Source organism: Drosophila mojavensis, unplaced genomic scaffold, assembly GCF_018153725.1.
Source record: "Drosophila mojavensis isolate 15081-1352.22 unplaced genomic scaffold, ASM1815372v1 contig_81, whole genome shotgun sequence".
In the NCBI taxonomy this organism is placed as follows: domain Eukaryota; kingdom Metazoa; phylum Arthropoda; class Insecta; order Diptera; family Drosophilidae; genus Drosophila; species Drosophila mojavensis.
The window spans coordinates 1,496,467-1,520,545 of record NW_025318907.1 but is presented as its reverse complement, the minus strand read 5'-3'; the positions used below and the strand labels follow the sequence as shown (position 1 = coordinate 1,520,545).

Genomic DNA, 24,079 nt, shown 5'->3' with positions numbered 1-24,079 from the left:
CGGATAAATCGAAAATTACCAAAAGCTGTACCAGGGATGCATAAAATACTGGCGCTCCAAAATATAGAATAACACGGTCTCCTTTCTTTTCAACTGTGTAACTGTCGGTTTTCCAGTGCAAAATGTTCACACACAAAAGTAAGTAACTAAAATATTTTCGTGAATATATACTCAACAAAATTTATATACACAGCCAAAAAGATCAACAACTTATCCACCAATACCCAGCAAAAATTCAAAGCTCAACTAAAGGCAAATGAACATTTGCTTGGCAATCGGAGCTTTGAAACTGCTTCTGGACTACTGCGAAAAACTGGAAGTCAGTTAAAGCAAACCAAATTGAGTCTCTGCGAAAAGGATAATAAGCTTATATTTTCTGGATTTGTTGAAGATCCCGTTAAAATTAAACCCAAGCACGAGTTTGTGTACAATCCGCCACCTAAAGGTCTCAACAAATCGTTTTGCTGTGCAAAAACAGAAATAACTGTAATACCCAAAGTTGAACCGCTTGCCGCGTTGCCAACTTCACCGATGTTAAAGCCTGGGCGTGATTTAGTGAGCTTAATCGGCCGTGTGGACTTCTGTATTAAAATGCACCGAGAGCAGCCACATTTAAATGCAATCTGGAATGTCTATGGTGTGCTGATTGACACTTTAGTATATCTAAAAATAACTGTATTCTTAACAGGTCAGCTTTTACGAATCATCGCGGGCAAACGAGGCGAACAAACCTTGCTGTTGCGCAACGAAGATAAAGGACCGATTCTACAGGCCATTTTCTATGATTTCGATGGTGAACTGAAATCATTGAGCAATGGCAAGTGTTTGTCCCTTTACACACATTGATTTATACAATATATCCTTTGTTGCGTCACAGGTTGTTTCGTCAATGTAGTGGGCCGTTTTATAGGTGAGAATCGTTTGAATACCTTCAGCGTTTCACAGGTAAGCCTTGTTGATTGGCAACAGAATTTCACGCGCCTGCAGAATGTTCTCTCATATATATTAATGCAAAACACAAATAGTAGTTTTTAATTTATTTAAATTTAGCCTTCCAATGGCCATATGCATCAGATATTTCTTTTTAGTACATATAAATAGTTAATCTGTTTTAATGCTTTACACATTTCCACAATTTGTACTCTCACATTGGTTTTACACATATTTGTATATGTAAACATATTCTATTATTAGTAATGGATTATAGTTAATATTTAATTTAATCTACATATATATTTAATATACAGTTTAATTTCAAGTTTGACGCTGAGCTTCTTTTAGCTTTTACTAAATTTGTTGTTAGGTTTTTGCTTCAGGAGCATTGCACAAGCCAAACATATATTTATATATATTTTATATAATACTTCATTTAAGTGAAAAATAAATTATTATTTTTTAATTGGACTGAATCGAATACTTAATACTGCTGCCATAATTGACTATAAGGAAATTCTTTTCTCACAAATGTGAATATGTAAAGAATGTAACGATAACTCCCACGGCCAGAGCACAGAAATAGTTCAGCTGCATTGAGGATTTGTTTTGGCGAGAGCTGCAATGGAAGCGCTTGTAGCAAAGAAAATATTGATTTACTTTATTGCGGCATTTGAACTTACCGTTGCTTGGCCGGCGGTGAGAATGGTGTTCGTGGCGAAACGCCTGGCGCAGCGCTGTCCAAGTAAACGATGGCATAGCCGAACCCTGCCACAAGTAGGCCGCACAGCACGGGAAGGAGTTTTTCAAAGGCACCGCTCAGCTGAGATTGCACATAGCTGCTCAGCTGCTGCACGCCGCTGCCATTGATGTAGGACACTGTGGGGGCGGCAATTGGAATAGGTTATAAATATATACGCGTTTCAAGGTCAGTTATTCGATATTGGGTAATATCAGCAATGCGCTGGCGTCAGCCAACAACAAAATAACAGCAATAATAAACCGAACACAAAATTGTTTCTCGCGACGTCTGCTCACATTGACGATTGCAAAAGCTGGCAGCTAACAATGAGGAAAACTCTTAACTCAACCAGTTCCGACGCCCACTCAACTGCTGCACAGTGGAATAGCATCGGCGACAAGAAATTTAAAAGTAAACTATGTAGTATTTTCATAAAGATTAAAAGATTAAAAAATAGCTAATAACGTTAGTAAACTCGCTCAAAATTTAGATGTTATAAATAATTTATTTACACTATATATGTATTTACACTAATCTCTTGCCAAGTTGTAATAAAAACTTTAATAAGCATAATTCAAACGTATAACTTGTAATCTTTTATTTACGTTCTATTTATAAATAATTGATATTCGCCAACTCGTGCCACTGTGCGTTTTAGGTCGCGTGACGCGACTGAGTTCAAAATACCGTTAAGTCATTCATAATACATACAAGAACTTGACATGTCTGTAGTGCCCAATATATGCATACATACTAACTTAAATGTGTATGTAAACAAAAGTCAAAAAACGTTTAGCAATTAGTGAATAATCGCTGCTCTGCCTTGCGGCGTTGCGTATGCAAATGGCTTTGCTATTGGCTAAAACAAAATGCGCAACAGTCCATTTGGTGGGTCTTTATTTAGATGCTTAGCGCATTTGACGGTGGGGAGGATGGGTTGTTTGAATACTGGCGGAGCGTGCTGGAAAGGCGCAACATGAAGGTGAAACACAAAAGCAATACGAATAGAAATCGTTATGAGATCATTCAATTGTCCATATACACATATATGTATGTAAAAACATCTGTGCATAAGTACATATGCATATTCCGCTATTTTTACACTACTCTAAACAACACAATCAAATGGGAAACAGACACAAGTGCTACCTTGAATGAATATACTCACTTGCTAAAATTATGATTTTGTAGACGATAATTAGAATGACAAATGTGATGAGTGCTTTCAGGATGTTAATTATTGACTCCTGGCCCTTGACACCATTAGCACCACCCACGTAAAAATATTGTTTTGTTGTTGCTTTGACAAAACTACAAAGGCTAATGGCGTTGTGCGGCCCCGATTTACGCTGCTTCAATTTCGGGGTTGAGGTGTATATGCGCTGCTTCTGCCCGCTCTGCTGCACGTTTGTTTCCATACTGATAGTGCCGAATCGGCTTGCGACCAACTTGATGTCAACTAAAGGCGAGCACGATTCATGCGCTGATTACCTTTCGTATTACACTTTATATATTTACGTCTCTTTTGATATTATTGATAGCGCATTTATTAACTCTTCTTTTAATTTCAAGAGCAATCACAAAAATGTACGAAAAAAAAAAAAAGAAGACACTCTCTCAACGCACCCCTCTGACAGACAAAATAAATGCAACTGTCTGAGGCGTTGCCAAGCTGCGTGCGCATAGTGGCAACTCTCAATAGTTCAGTGTTACCGTAGCTCTCCATAATTAGTACGCGCGTACCTCATAAATTTGAATGATTTCTTGGACCATTTTATTCTTATTACTTTGTTTAAAATAATTATTTGTATTTGAAAAACAGTATTAATAGTTAAATGTACAATTTTGTTTTCTTCAATATTAATATTACTTCAATACGCTTACAACAATGTTCTTCAATTGTTTTAATACATTTTGAATGCATTCTCAGTGTTTTATGAATATGTATATGTGTATATGTTTTATAAAGTATATTATGATTAATCACGCATTTTATATTAACTAAATTTTAACTGCGTTCATAGAAAAGTTAATATTAATTTCTTAATAAGGCTCTGTTACTTTACGTCGGGGTATACTTCAACTAATTTGCATTCTAACTTCTTTTTCTTTTTCTTTTTTTTTTTTTTTTTTTTATTCGATAAATTTGTGGTAAATATCTAAAAGTATTTTTTTTTTTTTAAATAGTGCAAAAGGTTTACAATCAAACAAGCCAAAAGGAGCATAATACAAAAACAGTACACAATTAAAATATATAATAGAATAATAATAGAGGTAAAACTATGCTCTCTCATATAATTAGAACTAAAATTAACAAAATAGGCGACATTATTAGAGATTGGTATGTTGCCATGTTGGTTGATTGGTCTGTTTGCTTGCTGCATCGATCCACACACAACACAAATTACAATAATTTCAAGGATGCAATTGTCTGTCGGCTGAGGGTTTTGCTGTTGGTCCGTGGCGTGAGTATGTGTGTGTGTGTGTGTGTAAGTGTATGTTCTAATCGTAGTACCCATCTACGTCTTAAATATTTAGTTAACTTAGGGCCTAAACTAACACTATACTAACAAGTAGCCGTATTCTGCTCTACGATTTCGCAGGCGCTGCGGCACCGCCGCGCGTTCGCTTAGTCATCGGCTCTGTGGTGTCTGCGGCGCGTATGTTATCAAATAGATTGTTCTCCTATTAAAAAGGGGCAGTAATTACTCAGAGTTCTTTTTTTGGTTATGGTTATCAGTGACAATTTACCTGTGAATTGTCATCATCCATGATTGCCAATGCTGCAGTCCGTTTAGAACTGGCCGCAGTCGCATGGGACGATGCCGTTGCTGACGCTTTGCTTGTCTTGGCACCCAATGTGTACACGTCCAAGGGTATATAGACTTCATTGTTCTGGAAATTTGCAACGGCGGGCAGTTTATAGTACATTTCAGGCAGCGCCAATGGCATTGAGAATGCGCTCGAATTGCCATCACATTGACCAACTTTAGCATCGATAATATGCATAGCGAGATCACAGAGCGCCCACATTTTCTATTTTAACAAAGTGAATGTTAATATCAAGAGATGCCAATATAGAGAAGAAAAAACTTACATAGTTATTTTGCATTCTATCCTTGTCCGAACTCTGACTGTACTCGCGGTGTTTAATCAGATGCAGCAGTTGCTTATAAAAACCATACACAAATGATTCCCGTTTCGCCATCAGTGGCTCAAGTATGAAGCGCAAACACTTCTCCATATGGCGCAGCTGCACATAGTCCTCATGATTCGTGAAGCTAGGATCATGCACCAGCACCGGAATGGCAAAGGCCAGCATGTAGTCAGGTAAAATATGCAGCGATTGCGATTCTGTAGAGCTATCCGGTGCTATATAAAATAATAATCAATATTAGTATTCCTTCAGGAATGGCATACCGCCTAGCTTACAGGTCATGGCCACAGTCTTAAGATACTCCCGTCGCCTATTCACATCCGCCTCCACATAATGACGTATTTGATCTTGTAATCTAAAATAAAATGTTATATATATTATACATAGTTATTTGAATTACTTCAATAGTCAAGTACTTACTTTCTATTGGTCTCCTTGCCGCTCAACACATAGTAACCCATAAAGTCCAAGGGTAGGCAATGGCGCGGCAGACCCCGACCCAGTCCCTTATGCAGTTTTCGGGCAAATATCTCACGCACCTCCAGCACCGGATCCTCCTGCAATAGGAAATTTAATTTAATATATACTTGCTTAAATTTTTAACTATAGGTACTGACCATTAGCTGAGAGAGCTGTAAATACTGCTCGGCGCTGTATTGATCGCCAACGCCTTTCTGTTCGCACACCTTAAGCATTGCACAGGCGGCGCCAAGACGCAACCACGACTTTTCAGCACCGCACAATCTATTCTGAGCTAGCAAATCACCACGCTGATTAACAAAGGCCGCCAACATTCGGAAGGTTTTCTGGGCTGCATGCTCGTCGGATCGTAAGCCGAGCAGCCAGCGTGCCATCGTCTTAAGAGCATCTAACTTGCAAAGTGTGTCCGGCGGCAGTTCATCCTGTTCGCACCAGTCGCCTTCGGGCAGTTCGTGATCCCGTTGCGCTGGCACTTCTTGTATAAGCAGCTCCTTGACAATGCGCCTCGCTATCATGTTTTTGATGGGCGTAAGGAATGCCTGTGGCATATTGTACGCTATGTGCCCCAATGTAACAATCTTAGTTCGCTGATATTCACAATTGGGTGCTAGTTTAACTCTCAGTTCCTCAATGATTTCATTGAAAATGGGATGCACTGTTTGTGTTGTGGTCGAGGCGCTCCCGCCGCCATCCGTAGTGGCCGTGGATGATGATTGACTATTAACAAAGATACATCGCACTGCATGCTTGGCCTGCTTGGGTGTACCCATAAGCGCAAAGTCCTTGCAAATAGGTGCCAGTTCATTCAATATAGCTGGATTGGCATCGTCAATAAGCGGCTGATAACGACCCAAATGGGTCAGTGTTTTCAGCACCAACGGTGCTACATATTCATGCTCATAACTTAAAAGCGCAATAAGATGTCGCAACGAGGTATCCGTAAAGAAATGAGCCGAAAAAACATACGATAGCATCTGAAAAGACACAAAACAACACTGTAGAAACATTGAACCAGTTAAAATCTAATTTCACCTACGCATAACAATTTAAGGCCGCGTTCGCCTGCTTCGTGCGATGATATTCCAATCTCATGGCAAATGTCACCGCCCTGAATACACTGTTCGATCAGCCTGTAAACGTCATAGAGTAATTAAGCATGGATTCAGGTTTTTCAGATAATTGGATTATTAATAAATGCTAATACATGTGGGTGGATACACATTTTGTATTTTATGATACAACTTACCCGATTAGCACTCCAATTGACTCCTTGTCCACCATGACGGAGGCCACGCGTTCAATTAGCATTTTGACCGTATTATAGTAGAGATTGGTCATTACATGAGCGCCAAGCTTTTTGAGCAGCACGCTCATTGTGTCAGCGCATTCGCGGCAACTGACATCCCGCTTAAGAACAATGTTTATACAGCGTAGTAGCTGAGCATCTTTGCGCAAATGTTGACTGAACTGTGTGATAAACTCACTAGCCTTCAGCGGATCCGGCAGCAATCTAAAAGCATAAATTATAGCTTTACTTAAAGAACTATAATTATATATTTCTGTGCTTACTTGGCAATGTTGGCCTGCTTTGCGGCCAGTTGACTGAGCACACGAGGCGTAAATTCCTTGGAGTGATGCAGCTTAATCCAATCACTTACCGTGTGCCGTGATTTCATTTGATTCTTTTGCAACTCGACAAACGCTTTTGTTGCATTCGTATCCAAATCTCCTAGTAAATGATAGAGCTTCTTCATACGTTCCTCTGGTGCTAGTTTATAAGGCACCAGACAGGTGATAAGCAGACGCTCCACCATCAGTTTATCCTCCAGGCACAGTTTGTAGTAGCCATGCATGATTTTGTTCTTAATCCAATCTACTTGGCTTTTCACATCATCACTCAAATCGTTTGGCTCGCAGATTGCTCGCTTATAGATGTACCCTAAGCCGTTCATAGCATCACGACGTATTTTATATTTTTTGTCCATCGTACGTTCACGTACAATTTCTAATAGCTCTGGCGATTTAACGACAATGTCGAAATTACGCTTCCCGGTTTCCACAATCGCCATCACGACCTCATGGCGCACCAGCTCGTCCAGATCGTGATGGCGCATCCGTAGCTTTTCGGTTATTTCAGCCTGCAGATGCGGATGATTGAGCAAAAAGTGCATTGACGATTGAACGCATTTAACGCGAACTGGTTCAGTAATGTCACAAAACCGGCCAAAGAATACACGCAATAGCGATGGATACTTCTTAGACAATTGTGAATCCTTCTCGGAGAACATACGCGCCAGTAATGTTGTAGCTTCTGTTTATTGAGAAGAGAAAAGTTACATTCGTATTTTCAGGCTGAAAAAAACAAAACCGCACTTACTCAGTCGCTCAGCATCGTCGGTGGAGAGAAGCTTGTTTTCCAGTTGCGGTAGGACCGATACCAATAGATCGCTGTTGATTTGGTTAAGCTCATAGATTAAATCATAGATCTTACTAGTAATGGCTAGCTTGTTATTAGGTTTGTCCATGACCAATGAACGATTGAAGAACTAGATGAAAGACAATACAAGCGTTTAAAAACCTTACTTTGTTGATTTCCATGTTAATATTTCTCACCAATTTAATAGTTGCTTCGAAGGCATCTCCTGTCTTGAGCAGTAGCTGTTCCGTCAGTTCATGCGCATGTTTGTTGGTTGATTTATTTGGCTCCACAATGTTGATCAATATAAGATCCAGCAGTTCGACAGACAAATTATCTGCCTCAGTAATCAGAGGACTCAAAACATCGAGAAAAAAGTTCTTCACCTTAACGCTGTGCTGATCACTACAGTTATAAAATCAAATGGATTATATTATATTCCTTATGAATAATGATAAATACTTACTTGATAATCTTAAAAACAGTGCTGAATAATTCATGGAATATTTCTTGGCAATCTTCCAGTTCGAAGCACATATTAAATGACTTGACAAATGCTAGATTTTCCAGCAAGTAAAAGTATCGCTTAAAAGACGGATCCCGCGGATCCTTTAGACCATGGAGTTGCTTGATAAAAAACTTAAAGATCGCTTTGATTTGATCTTGTTCCTTGTAGGGGGCTTCAGGCGCGTATACACGCAAAACATCCGCTATGCAGCACGCAATCAACAATTGGACATCTTTCGACTGATGCTGCATAAAGAAATCATCGAGTAGGTGCAAAGCTAATGGTATATACTGCTGGTGCAGGTTGTCATCCTGATCCATAGTCTGTAGTACATTGGCTAAAGTCTGTAGATTTAGACACATAAGAAAATCAATCAATCATGACATAGAACTAATCAGCAACACAAACCTTAAGTCGACGGATAAGCTCGTCGGTGCCTAAATCCTCAACCAACGGCCGACAGCCGTTGGGATAAACAATATCAGCCATTGTTTTGCTGCTGCTAAAAGCTCTCTCTCTCCCTCGCTCGTTCGACACAAACTTCTCTGCAGACAATATGCAACTGTGAATGTAAACAATGAAGGCAAAAAATAAAAACAATTACAGTCAAGAGCGACGCAAACCGAATGCACTTTCTATGTTAATAATAGAGGGCATATATATAATATTAAGAGCCAAAAACAAAAGCAAGCGTGACCCTCAAGTTGATAAATAAAATAAAAAACAAAAAAAAAAACACACTGCAGCGCCAAAGCAGAGCGGCAGCATTGCCAAATCAACGATTACAGCGGGCGGCAGCATTGCCAAGCCGTTCGCTTATGACATACACACACTCACATAGCTATATATACGCAAACTACTAACAACTTAAGACACAATGTTTTTCTTTTGAATTACACAAATAATATAAAAATGACACAACAATATTTTTTTCCAGAACAAGAACTATACGGCATTTTCACAATTATCGTGCAAATTTGTTTCACTTTGCAGCTGCAAGTATTTGGCAGAGCTGGTCTTACTTTTCACTTTTTGAGAGCAGCAGCCAGCGGTAAAAAAATTGCCAATTCTTTTAGTTTAGCCCGAAGTATTGTAGCACAAGCAAGATGCGTTATAATCAGAGCACCATTTAAACACTTTTGACACTTATTTTGTCATTTTCATCTGTCTTTATTATTTCAGCTGTTAACTATGGAGCGTTTGTTGTTAGCAAGAAAAATTTTTAACAGCGCACTTTTTGTGCGGAATGGCACGCCATTACTCTACTGCACAATGTGGACAGACTGTAGAAAGTGTGGCAAATGGGCACCAATCGGACAGAGTTGCTTTTCAATACATTGGCTCAAGTTAACATATATATGTTAGCGCCAATTGGCTGGCGTTAACATACTGTTGCCTGCCTTAACAGCTGAACGCCTATATATAAATGTTTTTCTTATCTGTGTTGTTTTAAAAGTGATAATGTATTGTTTTGAAACACTGACCGTTAGTGCCTACGGCACAAACTTTAACGGTAGTATTCGGGCTTTAACTTGTTAACTGGCAGCTCAACACTGTCTCATGACAACCAGCAGGCGCGCATTGCCGCCAGCGTCGCCAAGTGGAAATAAACAAAATAAACAATCGGCAACGTTGGTAAGTGCACGCGTTCCGTTGCATCGCTCTAATTATCAGTCACAGCCCTTGTAATGCTCTTTAATTTAATTAGGCAGAACAGCGCCGTGTGCCTCTCCCCCAACGCAAGCGAACCAGTTGCCGATGCCAGCTGCATGCGGTGCCAGCGTCCTCTCAAATCTGTCAAAAAATTTATTAAATATATATATATATTTAATATATTTTTAGGCATATTGAAAATCATAAGTATAAATTGTGTAGTTTTCTTAAATTAGACATATTCAGTGAACGCAATAGTTTAAAGAATATATAAAAAAAAAACTGCATTTTCATACAACGCATAATTAATCCATCAACGTAGTGAAGCCCAACGTTAAGCATAATTATGGCTTCTGTGCGGCTCGTAAATAGGTATTACTATCTATTCTATATGTACATATACTCAAGCATTTCTGACTATAACAACTCCATCTCTTGAAGACTTTTCTGTCGAGGGATTATTGTGGTCACTCTATTCCTGATATTCTTCAGCGAAGTACTTATATACTATATAGCACAATCTAGCTGGAAATCAATCGATTGTAAACTGGGTAGGAACATTACTATATCTTATCCATGAAAATTAATATGACATTTGTTGTGAATTTCTTTAGAAAACTGCACCCGTCTACTGCTCATAGCCGATCCACAAATCCTGGGCAATGCCTACGATCAATCCCCACACAGTGCACTTGCACGGTACGACCTGGATCGGTATCTGAAGAAGACCTTTGAGCGTGCCGTATCCTTCACACAACCACATATTTTAGTTTTTTTGGGTGATTTGCTGGATGAGGGTAACATAGCTACCGCTCAGGAATACAAGCAATATGTGCAGCGCTTCAAGCGCATCTATAAAAATAAGAGGCTAACAAATGTAGGTAAACACGACATGCACTTTATTTTTAGTTTTCCCTGCTCAAACCAATACATATTCAGTTTCGCATGATATCTGCCTACTTTCAGCGTGTTCATGTGCCGGGCGATAACGACATTGGCGGCGATGATGGCGATTATATATCTAATTCGAATCAGAGACGCTTTGAAAATGAATTCATGAGCGAAGATCTCTTTGACTATGACAATCACTTACGTTTCTTCAAAATCAATCGCATGCTATTGGACTACACGAATCCCGACAAGGAACATAACGCTGAACGCCTACGTATCGGAGTCTCCCATGCCCCACTGCTAATTGGCGGTGGGCCGCTGTTGCGCGCCGTTATTAACGATTTGGATCCACATATACTGTTTACAGGACATTGGCATGAGTCGCGTATATTCGTCTATCCGTCGATAAAGGCGATCCAATTCTATGAGAACGATGTGCGGCATTTCGATCTGAAAGCCCTGAAAGAGACGGAGCACAGCTACCTGGAGATAATGGTGCCAACATGTTCATATCGCATGGGTAAATTTAAGATTGGCATAGGATATGCCGTGCTAGGTGAGTGTGGAATAATCTTATATGAATATATATACATCTCATACTCATGTCACACATATTTTAGAAAACTACAATTTAAGCTATACTGTGCTGTGGCAGCCCAATCGGTTTATATTTCTCTTCAGCTATCTGTTTTGGGGTCTCTTTGTGCTGTGTAGTGCCATCGTCTACAAAATGATGACACGGTGTCCCTTCCGCGTGGCCAAGCGGCAATCACAATATAGTCGCGTCTCAACCAATCATAATTTTTAGACTTAAATTACCAACACATTTTCAATCAGTACTTTTTTAATTTCTGTATAATGCTATAGTACAATTTTGCCAAATAGGAACTGACAAAGCCAAACAAAAGTTATAGAGATTATTAAAAATGGCATAAATACAAGAATTTTTAATTTCTCCATACTAAACAGTTTGCTACCTTTTTTGGTAGTATGCGTGTGCGGCGGCTTTACAAAAGAGGAGTAGAAAATGTAGGGTTGCGCAGAGTTGCATTCAGCGCAGAGCAAATACTGGGTTCAGTTCCGAGCGCATGCGTTCACCGGCTCGTGCCGCTTGCCAGCCTTAAATTAGCTCGCTGCGGCGTCAGTTGAATTTTGGATGCGAACGCACGAGGTTGCCGGTTCAGCGTGCTCTGCTCTTCGGTCTCTACGAACCATGCAGCAGGATAATTAAGCGTGACGCGTGTGCGTAACATAAAAATAAACATTAAGCGGCTGTTGGCCCGCCACTGTGCGTCGTCAAATGAAACTGAAGCTGTGTAAAAAGGAAAACTCACAAGAACAAAAAATATAAAAATAAAATAATACATAAAAAAAAAGGAATTAAAAAAAAAAAAAATAAAAATAAAGAGGCGAACGGAAACCCAAAAATTCCTGCAACACAAATCATAAAACGCAGGGGCCGTCCGTACACCGGTTTTTGTTTGTTGGTTGGTTTCTTTTTTTTTTCCATTATTTTTTGCGCGCGACTCAAAGAACCCAGAAACAGCGAACAGCAAGAGGAGAACGCGCAAATCAAAGAAATTCTTCAACTCACGCCATGATCAAGTCAGAGATAAAGGTGAGCCGGCTGCTGCTGTTGAGCTCCGCTCTCATCCTCTGCTCGTGCAGCTGTGTGCGCGGTAAGGTTATCAATTTCATTGACAGCGATGAGTCAACATTGCTGACCACAAACCAAAATGTTGATCGCATTATCCACAGGCGCGCCAGCAGCAGAAACGGATGTCGGCATTACCCAAGGCCCGAGCGGACGCATAACTGTTAAGGAGCAGAGCCCCATCCAAATGCCTTGCGTCTACCAGCTGCCTGAGTCGTACAGGCAGGGCAACAGCGTCACGCTACGCTGGCGCAAGGATGGCAAGCCGTTGCGTCAGGTGGAGCTGGGCCTGGGCAGCAGCACCACCAGCGAGCCGCAGCTGGAGACATTGCTGCGGGAAGATGCCCGTCTCACGCTCAACAAGGAGACCGGCTCGCTGCACTTTGCCAGCGTTTTGGCCAGCGACGCGGGCGTCTATCAGTGCCAATTGCTTGTTGAGGGCCAGTCGGCGGTCACCTCGGGCAGCGGCACCCTGGAGGTGATTGAGCAGCTGAAGTTCATGCCGCAGCCGACCTCAAAGAATCTGGAGCTGGGCAGCACGAGCAAGGTGCATTGCAAGGCGCAGGGCCGACCCGCGCCCCAAGTCAAATGGATGCGGGTAAGTTTAGAATAGGGATTCCCACAGATCCCGATCCCGATCTAACCCGATTCCGATCTAATCCGGCAGGAAACCCAATTGCCCTTGCCGGCCAATGTGACGGACCACAATGGCACGTTGATCTTTCGCGGCGTCTCCAATGAGCAGCGTGGCCAATACACTTGCTTCGCCTCGAACAGTCAGGGCCAGATAAATGCCACCGTCTCCATCAATGTGGTGGTGGCGCCCAAGTTTACCGTGCCGCCTGCTGGGCCCATTGAGGTGAGCGAGGGTGATGTCGCTGTCATGCACTGCCAGGCGACGGGCGAGCCGAGGCCGACGATACAGTGGGACAAGGACTTGGCATACCTCAACGAGAACAACACGGATCCGTTGCGCTTTCGACTGCTCGACAATGGCACTCTGGAGATACACGATGTGCAGCCGGAGGACGAGGGCCGGTATGGCTGCACGATTGGCAGCAGTGCGGGCTTCAAGCGCGAGGATGCACTGCTGGTGGTCAGGGGCAGTAAATCGGCATCCAATTCCATTGTGACCCGCATCATAATTGTGATAATTTGCCTGGCGTTCCTCTACTTCGTGCTGGTGCTGGGCCTGAAGCTTTGGTATCGCTATCGCCGTCACATGGGCAAGGTGCAGCTGGATGATGCGGCCCATGTGGCAGCCGATGCCGATGGCCATGAGCATGCCGAGCACGAGCCCTGCCTGACCGATGCGAACTCCAGCAAGAACCTAAAGAGCAAACTGCGCGAGAGCACCATACTGGAGCAGGAGTCGCAGGTGGCCGACGATATAGTCTAGGATAGATTGGCTCTCCAGTTGCCATTTTTCAATGATCTCCAGGCTGGTCTCCGGCCACTCCATAATATGTTAATCACCATTGTTTGTTGAATGTGTAAAGTCCCCTTCCCCCATTTGCCTAAATCGAAATCTATTTGTATTTATATATCTAATATTTATATATATATATATAGACGCCTATATTAATATTTATATCTGTGTGTATCTTTGTATATATCCATGTACAGTTATTTTTTATTAGAAAATAAATATTTTATAGCTCTCATAGAGCCCGATTTTATAGTGCAACCGAAAATTCCACTCATTTAGCTGCGCGAGCTCCATCGTAAAATGCTCAAAGCGTTTCTTCCATCATCATTTTACGGCCGTACATTCGTTGCCCACTTGGGCGTTTGGCGTCTCCATAAAGCACACGCATCAGCAGCAGAGCTCGGTGCTCAGTGCTCAACAGTTTTTTATGTATTTTTTATGGGCACTGCAGCCGGCAAAGCAATGAAGTGTGCCAAGTGACGAGTGAAAGACAACTCCACGCCCCAGCCCACTACCTCCCTCCCACCCTACATTTCCCCACTCCCCTTTTCCACACCCAGCACAAATTCCATAAGTTCACAAATGAAAATGCCATAAATGAAACCGAGCAATAACATTCTCCTGGGCCGAGTCGGAGATGGCGAATCCCACATAGATGAATTTAAATTTTCAGATTGCCGAAGAATTACTTTGCGAACGTAACGAATGCTCGCAATCGGCTGCCAATATTAATATAACATGAAAAAGCAGTTGATGAAATGGTGTAATTTATTTTCTGTATTCTGTAAAAAGTAATTTAATAGCTCAAGTTTAGGATATATATTTGAAAACTAATGGGTAAAGAAGTTTAATAATTAAATACCATAATCAAAATCAATTATTGAATGGATAAATTTCGTTTGTATGTGTTATGTAATATGCGAGTTTTACGAATTTTTGAAATATTTATGAAAAATTTAATAAATATAGAGTTTTAATATTGTTTTGGTATTATAAATTATAAATTTAACTTGTTAAATTATATTAAAATCATTACTTATAATTACAAAGTATTGCATTTGGGTGCCACCGACTCCATAATACCCGTTCATGCTCTAACATTAGTTTAATCGACTTTGTGAAATCCCAAACAGCTGTCTACTTTAACTTAATCGGCAAATTTTGTATTATTATTATTTTTTTCTTTTTTATTAGCCAAACTGCTAAAGATATAAAATATTATTTTATTTTAATATTAAATAAATTAAAATTAAATTTTTTCTGAAAGATTATTTTATTTATTATTAAATAAATTCAATGGAAATGAATTGAATATTAAATAAATTAAAATTATATTTTTTCTAAAATTATTAAATAAATTCAATTAAAATGCAAATTATGTATGTCTAATATATTATTATTTGTATTTCATTCACTTGCTCAACTTCTCTAAATTTCTAACTCTTTGTTCTCTTTAAGTACAGGAAATGCTCGTGTCGCGACTTGGTCCACTGCCCACAGAATTCTTTGATTGTGGCATTGCGACGACATTATCCAGGAACTGCCAACGTTTGCACTTAATCGCTTCATTTCAGTTCGATTCCCATTTGCTTTTCCATTCCCATTTCCATTTCCATGTTCATTTTCATCTAGTTTGCCTGCTGTTCAACTTCAATCGCAGTTGCCTTTTTGCCTATGCGTTTTATGCATATTTTATGGTTTTTTATAGCATGCGCATAAACAAATGCGCCCATAGCCCCAGCTCCGAGATCTCAGCTCTCCGCAGTCCATAGTCCAGGCACATCAAAGGCAACTACACATGCGCAGGCTGACAACCGGCTGAGGCACTGGCAGCACCACCAGCTCCAACACATCCACACAGATAAAAAGCGGCAAGTGCAATTAAACGACCCAAAACCTCGCCCCGCATCCCCACAGTCGCCCCTCCATCGCATGGTTACTCCATTGGCTGCCTTTGATCTGCGGCGGCGCTGGCGACGACATCGACATGCATTAAAACCCGTTGCTGGGGCCTCTGCCCTTCCGTATTTCCCTTTTTTGTTTTTCCTACTCTCTTCACTTTTTTGTTGTTATTTCTGTTTGTGTTTTTTTTTTTTTTTTGATACTTTTTCGCCTCATTTGTTTATGGGGCGAGTGCACAGAGAGAATGCAGCGAAACACCTCCAAAGTTGTTCGAAATGTTTATTTTGTTTAGTCTACGCAAAGGCCGCATTACTAAAAGTTATTTTAATGCCTTTAAATGTTTGATGTCTGCAGACAATGCCGATATATGTATATTGTATATATCTATATAAATGTATGTACTATATACACATACATAGTAGTAAAATTATACGAGCCGCTGAGTAAAGGTAAACAGCGTTATATATCGAGTGCTAAAATATGCTCAGCTGTGAATACTTAACAATTTATACCAGATAGTAAGCGTTATAACACCAGTGAATCATAAGCCTTGTATTAATAGAGTACTATTTGACAAACTAAGGGATCGATCGATCGATGATAAATCTTGTCTTCTACTAGCTCTTTCAGAAATAAACTAACTATTCTTGTAATTTATAAATCATTTGATTGGCTGATTAAATGATTGACAAACAAACTGGCAGATCGATTATCAATAAGTCTTTTCGCTTCTCATCTGTTCTCTTCAATTCTTACATAACTAACTAACTACATAACTAAAGTAAACGCTTTATTTCTAGATTTTAATTTCTGTACATATTATTAACACTACATTTGCCAGTTCTGGGACGATCCAGCTTGCTCGCTCAAACAATGAAATATATAAGCCCAAATGGGTAGACAGACATAAATCTCCAACTTTATGACATCAATAACTGTCGCTGGGCATAGGAATGGCAAAGCGCATTGACGGGCCCAACATTTTTGGATGGCGTTTGATAACCGCAGTCCCAGGGCTGTGCCGTTGTTAATCAGGAAGACCACCCCTCTCTCATACACACACACAAGTATATATGTATATACAAATGGCAAAGGCATTTTATGACTTTTGGGTGTCAGTCAGGCGGCGCGTCGAAAGGATCTGTTGCAATTGTTTTGGGTTCGCTCATTTGGGGGTTGAAAGGCATCGTAAAAAAAAAAGCGGAAAACTATAAAATGAAAAACATATACACACACATACATACATACACACTCGTAGTGCTACATTTAATCGGTCAGACCACGCACAGTAGTCAACAGAGCCGTTTTGTGTCTTAGTCGGAAGCTTCTTGCAGCGCTCCAGCGGTGCAGCCGGTCGTAAACACAGCAACCCACCTAATAAGACCCGCCCAGCCTGTGGTCTATGCGATTCCAGGCTACAAAATACATTGTAATCATCGTCAACTCGTGCCCGTAGCCATTAAGGCGCATTATTGCCCAAGCAGAAGCTGATTATAATCAATAAGTGTTGATAACTCCATTTGGCATTGTCTGCGTGGATCGAAAGCGATTAGCGTTTACCACTGATTTGAAAGCCGACTTAATCAGGCAATCAAGTGGCTCAAAACTGAAATAAAAAACAATTAACTATAGCTAAGCTATTTAATATAAGACAGTGAGGATATGAATATAAAGAGTGGGGATATTAATATAATATTAAAACTGTAATGCGGCAAACATTAAAATTCATCTCAAAACATGTTATCACTTAGTCGTATATAGTAAAATCATGTTAATCCTATTATTTTATTTTATAAAAATAAATTTGTATGATAATAATAAATTTGTCGATGCCTTAAATGGAACTGATAGGAATATCCTAATGCAATATTATATAGTTTTTAAAAATATTGGAAAAAAAATATTACAATAAATTATAATAATTAATATAATTTATATATATATATATTTTTTTTTTATATATTAAAAAATAATTTTAGAGTTATTTTAATCAGTGAAAATAACATAATTTGAAGAATATTATATAGATATGCAATTTAATATGTCAATAATGAATGTCGGCTCAATTAAATATTTTTATATTTCCTATAAATAATTAAAATTTATATATTTTGTGTATATTACATATTCACATAATAAATAATTAAACTTGTAGCTGATACAGTTGCAAACAATACTGTATTTCCCTTCAAATCTATCTCCTCTGATTATAATCCATATTTACATTTCCTATTTCAAAAGCGGCTCGCTTACGCGCCAAGCACAACCGCCCAGTATTTTTCAGCCGGCGCACGGCAACACTTACAAACAAAATACTGGCAACACGTCGAGTTACAAGCAGAGAGGCAGACAGCCAGTCAGGCGGAAAGGTAGAACGTTGCAGGCATTCCCAGTATTTGGCAGGCAATATAAAAAGCCGGTTCCACAAACAACTCCAACTGCCGTTTGTCTTCAGTAATAAACAGACGTCGAACGCACGCGGTTCTCCTGAAATTCGTATTTCGTGTATCTGCGATTGGTCGCTACGTATTTGGCTCTGCCAGCTGCACCCCTCGCAGCTCGACAAAAATACACAAAATAAAATAAAAATAAAAGTGGAAGCAGCAGTAGAAGCTGAGGCAAAGCACCCACAAATAGCAGAGAAATATAAAGCCGGTTCGGTTGCGCAGGCACGTCAAGGATGCAATGCATTGAATATTTTGTATCTTTGGGATACAAATTAAGTTGATTTGTTGCGCTCGCCTTGTGTGCGCTTCGTTTACGTTGTTGTTCGGTTCGGCTTTAAGCTGCCTGCCAGCCTGAATGCCAGCCGTGGCCTGGCCTGGGTAATTGAACTGCAACCCATTCCATAAGCACTCTGCGGCCCGTCTTCGGCACTGCATTTTGTGTATCTAGATACCTTTGTCGGTGCCGGTGTCGCTGCCATTACAATTTGACGACAGCAGCTGAGGCAGCAGCGGGCAACGAGTATCTTGGCTGCTTGTCGCTTGTCAATCTAGGCGCTGATAAAAAATAAAAACAAAAAAAAAACAAAACCACGAAACATAAACCAAACCAACAACAACAACAACAATAACAATCGCATATAAAAAAGCAAGTGCCGTGAGTCGTGTGCGTATCTTTGTTGCTTTTGGTCGCCATGTTCAGTGATAAATGCATTTCATGCGTTCCAACTATGTAAATACCAATTTAATTTGAGTGTCTATAGTAAATATCAAGCCCACCCCGCCATCAGATACAAAGCAAAGCGTTAAAAAAGGCAGTCACCAGTCATCAGTTGGAATCGCTGTCGTCGTTTTATCGTTTCTCCTCGCCGTCGTCGTCACCGTCGCGGTCGTCGTCATCGTCGTCATCATCCTCGTCCGACTGGGCTGGCAACCAAATATTGAATATTTACACATGCATTGCGTTGAGTGGAGTGCATTTTCGAGTGGCTGCACTTACGAGCGTATACCCCACTGCGGCATCTAGGGATATACATATACTACAGAAATACATATACATATACAAAACTTCGAGTTTGAATATATCATCAGTTTGTCAGCACATAATATTCACAATCGTGTATCTGTGTATCTGTGTGTGCTTGTGTAATTGTGTGAGTGCCGTGTTATCATATAGTTTGCTAATTGGCTCGCTCAGAGAGCTCTGTAAGGGAAGACACTCTCAGACACTCCACAACGACGTCGAATTGACTGAGGATGCCCATCGTCATGGATATGAATATGTTGTTGATGCTCAGTCTGGCATTCACTGTGATGGGTAAGTGCGATTCAAGACCGAAAAACAGGGAGAAACAAAATACAGAAAGCAAACCTGAATTGAATAATATTAAGTAAATATTTATAGCTAAATGGGATAAGCGATAGAGAGCATTTGCTCCAATTGTCCTTTTGAGTCAAGTAGTTGACATGAATTGACATGAGTCGAGTTGACTTAATATTTATGGCCAATTGAAAAGTAATTGAAGGGGAGAGCAGCTGCAATGCTGGTAATTAGGAGGAAAAACTAGTGGGAGTAAATTGCTAAGTCGCTTTTAAATGACTTCATTAAAAGACAATTATCAAATTGAAGTGAAGTAGAAATAAAGCTAGAGCTGAATAGTTTATGAATAATATAAAGAATGCATATAATATGAAAATAAATAAATATATATTCTATAAAATATTATAAAATAGTAGAAAATGGAGAAAAAAAAAACAATAAACTTCAAAAATATATACGCAATAAATATACATTATATAAAAGAAAACCTAAAACTTTTTGTCGAAATACTTATTGGCTAAATAATATAATATATATTTGTTATAATAATAATTACAAATTATTATAAAAAATAAATAAATATAATTATAACTATAAAAAAATTAATATATATAAAAACAATATATCCTAAGTTCCCTTCTTTAAATACGATAATATGATATATACATACATACATATAAAGCTATATACAAATATATGTATAAAGAATCTTGAGCCAAATTTTCCAAATACTTTTTAACCAAATAATATATGTACATAATACATTCTCATTCGCTGTAGACAATAACTAAACCTTAGACCACGAAAATAACGAAGACTTCTGTAATATAACACATAAAAAATTTCCCATGTTCTTTAAAATGCAGAAATTCACTGAGCTGGTTGATAAAAGAAATATGTTATGTATATTACTGCTAACACTATGCAACTTAAACACTTAGATTTCATAAATATATTTTTTTTTGTAATATATATATATACCACTATTACATAACACTGCATTTAAAATTCAATAGAAGGAAAAAAAAAACTCACTTGAATTGCTTTTTTAACCAAGCATAAAAATGTAAAATAGAACGCTCGAGTTCGCCTTTGGCTCACCTGCACAATACCTAACTAGACTGTGCAAGGTAAGCTGGCTGCCATAGAAAGTCGGCTAGCGTAATAAGTCGACTCCATTTCCATTCTTAAGCCAAGTTGTAAGTGCTCAGCGCTCAGGGCTCATTGTGCAAATTCTGTGCAGTTCCAATGGTCTGGCTTCCTCAAAGAAACCAAACCAAACCCAAGCCAAACCCAACCCAACACAACCCAAGCACATTGAGCTCGAATGACGAAACTAAAGCGAGATGTGAGCCCAGAAGCCGACAGCGACCGCAGCAATTGAATTTGAAAGCAAACGGCGCGCAAAATGAGTCAATTAACAGGCAGCCGGCACCAGCGACCGAGCTAGAGCAGAGAGTAGGGTCCTGGGCCTGTGCATGTCCCTAGCCAAAGGGACAGCACGGAGAGAAGATGATGAGCGGAACTGCAAGGATATGCCGGCCAAGTTCAAAATAAAGTCGTTAGGCAAAGAACAAGCAATGCAAACAATGCCAAGAACATAACACAAGACAAAGAAAAGAAGGAGAGTGAGAGAGGGATGACCGGGATAAGAGGCAGAGAGGCAGGACCTGCCAGGCAGACAGACAAAAAGGATCGTCAGTGGCACTTGAAGTGCGGCAAGCGACGCCGAAAATTCAGCTAATCAAATGCATTTGACGCTTGAGGAATTGAGATTTCGTAGAGCACAATTATGCAAAACTACAAGAACATTCTGTGTGTGTATGAGTGTGTGTAAAAATGTGATTGTGTGCGCGTGTGTGTGTGTGTATTTTGTGTTTTGTGTTTGACAGGACACGCTTAAAACTGCTGACTGTTAAGTAGCACAAAGGCAAACAGCCGCAGACAAAAGGCAACCGGAGCCAGAACTCGAGCTGGGAACAGAATCGTCGTCGCCGTCGCCGTCGCCGTTGCCGTTGCCGTTGCCGTTGCCGTTGCCGTCGCCGTCGCAGTCGACGTCGCATTCATTGCCTGTGGCATGGTGCACATTTCAAATCTGTGCAACGCTCAACGTCCATTATTTGTATGGCAAATAATAAGGCAGTCTTGTTCGCTCACTCCCTCTCGCTCTCTCTCTCACACACACACACTTTCTATCCTCTTGCTGTGCGAGTCTTTGTGTGGCACTCATAATTTGTTATTCAAGCATGCAAAATGCTGCATGCAACATGCCATGCCATGCCCTGCCATGCCCTACCAAGCCGGCCAACCCACACACACACGTACACACAGCACACTGAGAGCCAGAGAGATCTTCTGGCCTGGCAGCTGACATGAGAGGCAGCAACTACTATATGAATATGCAGCCACCACACAACTTGCCCCCTTTTTTTTAGGACCAATGGCAAACTTTAAGTTCATGTCGAGCACTCATAATTGCATGAATTAGACGTGTATTGCAAATCTCTAGGGTCCCTCACTCACTCACATCGAGCATTGTTTCGCTGTGTGTTCGGATTAGATGGGCCAGAGACTCGTTGAAACCACTTCACATTATTCAACGAGTTGCTGGAGCCCGCGAGAAGATGATATATGTATGTATATATATATATATATATATATATATATATATATATATATATATATATATATATATATATATATATATATGCATATGTATGCATGTGTATGCTCGCACATATGGTTTCGGGCTCAACTTTTGGATTACTGAATGCATAGAATTTTATAATTAAAATTAATATTTTTATAAAAAATGAAATTACAAATGCTTCGCTGAGAGTTCGTAATATAATATATATTAAATATTATATTAAACATTATTTATTAAAATTAATATAAAGTACATAATAGTTTATTTTATTATATTTTCATAATTTGTATTAAAGCGAATTTTTAAATTTTTATTTCGGAAACCTTTGCCATAAAATAAAATTCACTTAAAGCATTCTGGATATTTGGAATGGGTCATTAAATAGATGACCATGTTCAGCTAAGTTAAAAAATCAGACTTGTTTACTATAACTGAATCCGCCAGACAGTCACTTTTATAGATAGTTATTGCCGCAGTCAGAGCATTCCAATTAATAAATTAAGAAGTACTCAAAATACAAAACATTTCGTGTTTTTATATGTAGAACTAAAAATTCGTTTTTAAATACTTCTGAAAGATTTGTGTAAACAGTCTTAAAAGTATATGTATTTTAATTATATTTGAATACAAATAGAGTTTTATATAGATTTATGGTTTATAGATTTATCTTATGCATATTTCTATATACTTTGATTCATTTTGAAAGATTTTTACAAGCAATCTTACATTATATGTATTTGTTATTGTATATGTATATATGTAAGAAACCATGTTTTACCACCTCTATAGCTATTAAAGCTCTCTCTCTCCCTCTCTCTCTCTCTCTCTCTCTCTCTCTCTCTCTCTCTCTGGATATTTGTCTCTCTCTGTGTCTCTATCTTCCCCAATTTCAAGCACTTTTGTTACACTTCTGTACAACAATAACAGGGTATGAAAGGTCACGTCATTGGAGTGACTAGAGTGACTAAACAAGCATCGGACAAATGGACATCCTTTTACTTTGTTATTTTGTCTTTTTGTTTATTTTTCCATTTTTCTGTATATTATGGCATTTCATTGCTGTTTACTTTGATTCGTGGCTGTTTTTGTTGCTGTTTCGCCTTGTTGCAAGTCCTACATCAAACTTTTGACGTGTAATTGTCATGCACATTCATTTCGAGCTTTCATTCACAGTTTGCTCTCTCTCTCTCTCTCTCTCTCTATTGCTATCTCTGTGTCTCCTTCAGGTTGGCTGCTTCGTTGTTTGAATGCCTTTCCCATGTTGACTTGCAGTTTTCCAAAAGGTTTCCCAATGCTGACTCTAGAAATGCCAGAAATTCTTGACTGACAGCTGAGTTTTTCCTTTGGCTGTTGTCTCCTTCACATTCCCCGTGCCCGCCGCCGTCTCCGTCTCCTTCTTCGCCTGCCTCTGCTTTAGTCTGCCAAGCAAATCAAACGCCACCCATGGTGTCTGTCTGCCAGTCTGTCTCTATTGTTGTTGTTGCTTTCGATAACAATAACAAGCAGCAGCCTATCCAGAGTCTAATTCAAGTGCTGACTGTGCCGCACATAGATAGGTCTCTGTTTCGGACTCCTGATTATTACGGCGATATTTTCGCATTCATTGCGCTTAATCGACAAATGTTGCCCCACACAATTTGCTGTGCCTCAGCAGTTGGTCGCCGACTGTCTGATTTCGGTATTGGACCATTACGGAACTCGACCACTCGAATGTAGCGCAAACAAACGAACTAATTATCACGCACACGCAGTCAGGCTGACCATCTGATAGACGGACAGATAACCGTGGATGGGGAAGCTATGTAGCTGAAGCTGGAGCTGGAGTCCCGCTGCTTGGACTGTGTCCAGCCTGCCGTATCAACACATTTCTATAGGCCTCCAGAGGGTATTACAGATTTC

General features: G+C 39.7%; 6 protein-coding genes across 7 annotated transcripts in view; 4 read left to right on the top strand and 2 right to left on the bottom strand.

Annotated features, from left to right (window-relative positions):
* The first annotated feature begins 55 nt into the window (after window positions 1-55).
* Window positions 56-1,030, top strand: LOC26527618. The gene is made up of 3 exons (XM_032730373.2): window positions 56-138; window positions 194-637; window positions 689-1,030. Exons 1-3 carry the CDS (start codon window positions 123-125, stop codon window positions 844-846), a joined length of 618 nt encoding a protein of 205 aa, XP_032586264.1. The 5' UTR covers window positions 56-122; the 3' UTR covers window positions 847-1,030.
* LOC6580449 lies at window positions 1,023-3,301 on the bottom strand. The gene is made up of 3 exons (XM_002006251.4): window positions 2,844-3,301; window positions 1,617-1,812; window positions 1,023-1,552 (listed from the first exon to the last, which is right to left on the bottom strand). Exons 1-3 carry the CDS (start codon window positions 3,091-3,093, stop codon window positions 1,459-1,461), a joined length of 540 nt encoding a protein of 179 aa, XP_002006287.1. The 5' UTR covers window positions 3,094-3,301; the 3' UTR covers window positions 1,023-1,458.
* Window positions 3,302-4,132: 831 nt separating this feature from the next.
* On the bottom strand, window positions 4,133-9,508 carry LOC6580448 (sister chromatid cohesion protein PDS5 homolog B). Its single transcript, XM_044011303.1, has 14 exons — window positions 9,259-9,508; window positions 8,645-8,798; window positions 8,195-8,580; window positions 7,926-8,133; window positions 7,690-7,858; window positions 6,882-7,623; window positions 6,559-6,822; window positions 6,349-6,442; window positions 5,450-6,286; window positions 5,253-5,389; window positions 5,108-5,187; window positions 4,773-5,047; window positions 4,427-4,711; window positions 4,133-4,360 (listed from the first exon to the last, which is right to left on the bottom strand). Exons 2-14 carry the CDS (start codon window positions 8,723-8,725, stop codon window positions 4,265-4,267), a joined length of 3,654 nt encoding a protein of 1,217 aa, XP_043867238.1. The 5' UTR covers window positions 8,726-8,798; window positions 9,259-9,508; the 3' UTR covers window positions 4,133-4,264.
* Window positions 9,509-9,617: 109 nt separating this feature from the next.
* On the top strand, window positions 9,618-11,724 carry LOC6580446 (metallophosphoesterase 1). 2 transcript variants are annotated; one of them, XM_032730371.2, is made up of 6 exons: window positions 9,618-9,871; window positions 9,945-10,261; window positions 10,331-10,440; window positions 10,504-10,766; window positions 10,829-11,336; window positions 11,401-11,724. In XM_032730371.2, the coding sequence occupies exons 2-6, from the start codon at window positions 10,236-10,238 to the stop codon at window positions 11,586-11,588; spliced, it is 1,095 nt and encodes a 364-aa protein (XP_032586262.1). In that variant the 5' UTR covers window positions 9,618-9,871; window positions 9,945-10,235; the 3' UTR covers window positions 11,589-11,724. The 2 variants fall into 2 exon arrangements, with proteins under 2 accessions (XP_032586262.1, XP_002006284.1); XM_002006248.4 differs by having other exon boundaries at window positions 9,620-9,871; window positions 10,856-11,336.
* Window positions 11,725-11,812: 88 nt separating this feature from the next.
* LOC6580445 (tyrosine-protein kinase-like otk) lies at window positions 11,813-14,121 on the top strand. Its single transcript, XM_002006247.4, has 3 exons — window positions 11,813-12,459; window positions 12,539-13,032; window positions 13,102-14,121. The coding sequence occupies exons 1-3, from the start codon at window positions 12,378-12,380 to the stop codon at window positions 13,831-13,833; spliced, it is 1,308 nt and encodes a 435-aa protein (XP_002006283.2). The 5' UTR covers window positions 11,813-12,377; the 3' UTR covers window positions 13,834-14,121.
* Window positions 14,122-18,215: 4,094 nt separating this feature from the next.
* Window positions 18,216-24,079, top strand: part of LOC6580444 (tyrosine-protein kinase-like otk) — a 29,579-nt gene continuing 23,715 nt past the window's right edge. The window contains exon 1 of the mRNA XM_002006246.4: window positions 18,216-19,527. Within this exon, the coding sequence (XP_002006282.1) occupies window positions 19,467-19,527 (61 nt within the window). The 5' untranslated portion in view covers window positions 18,216-19,466. The remainder of the gene's footprint in view (window positions 19,528-24,079) is intronic.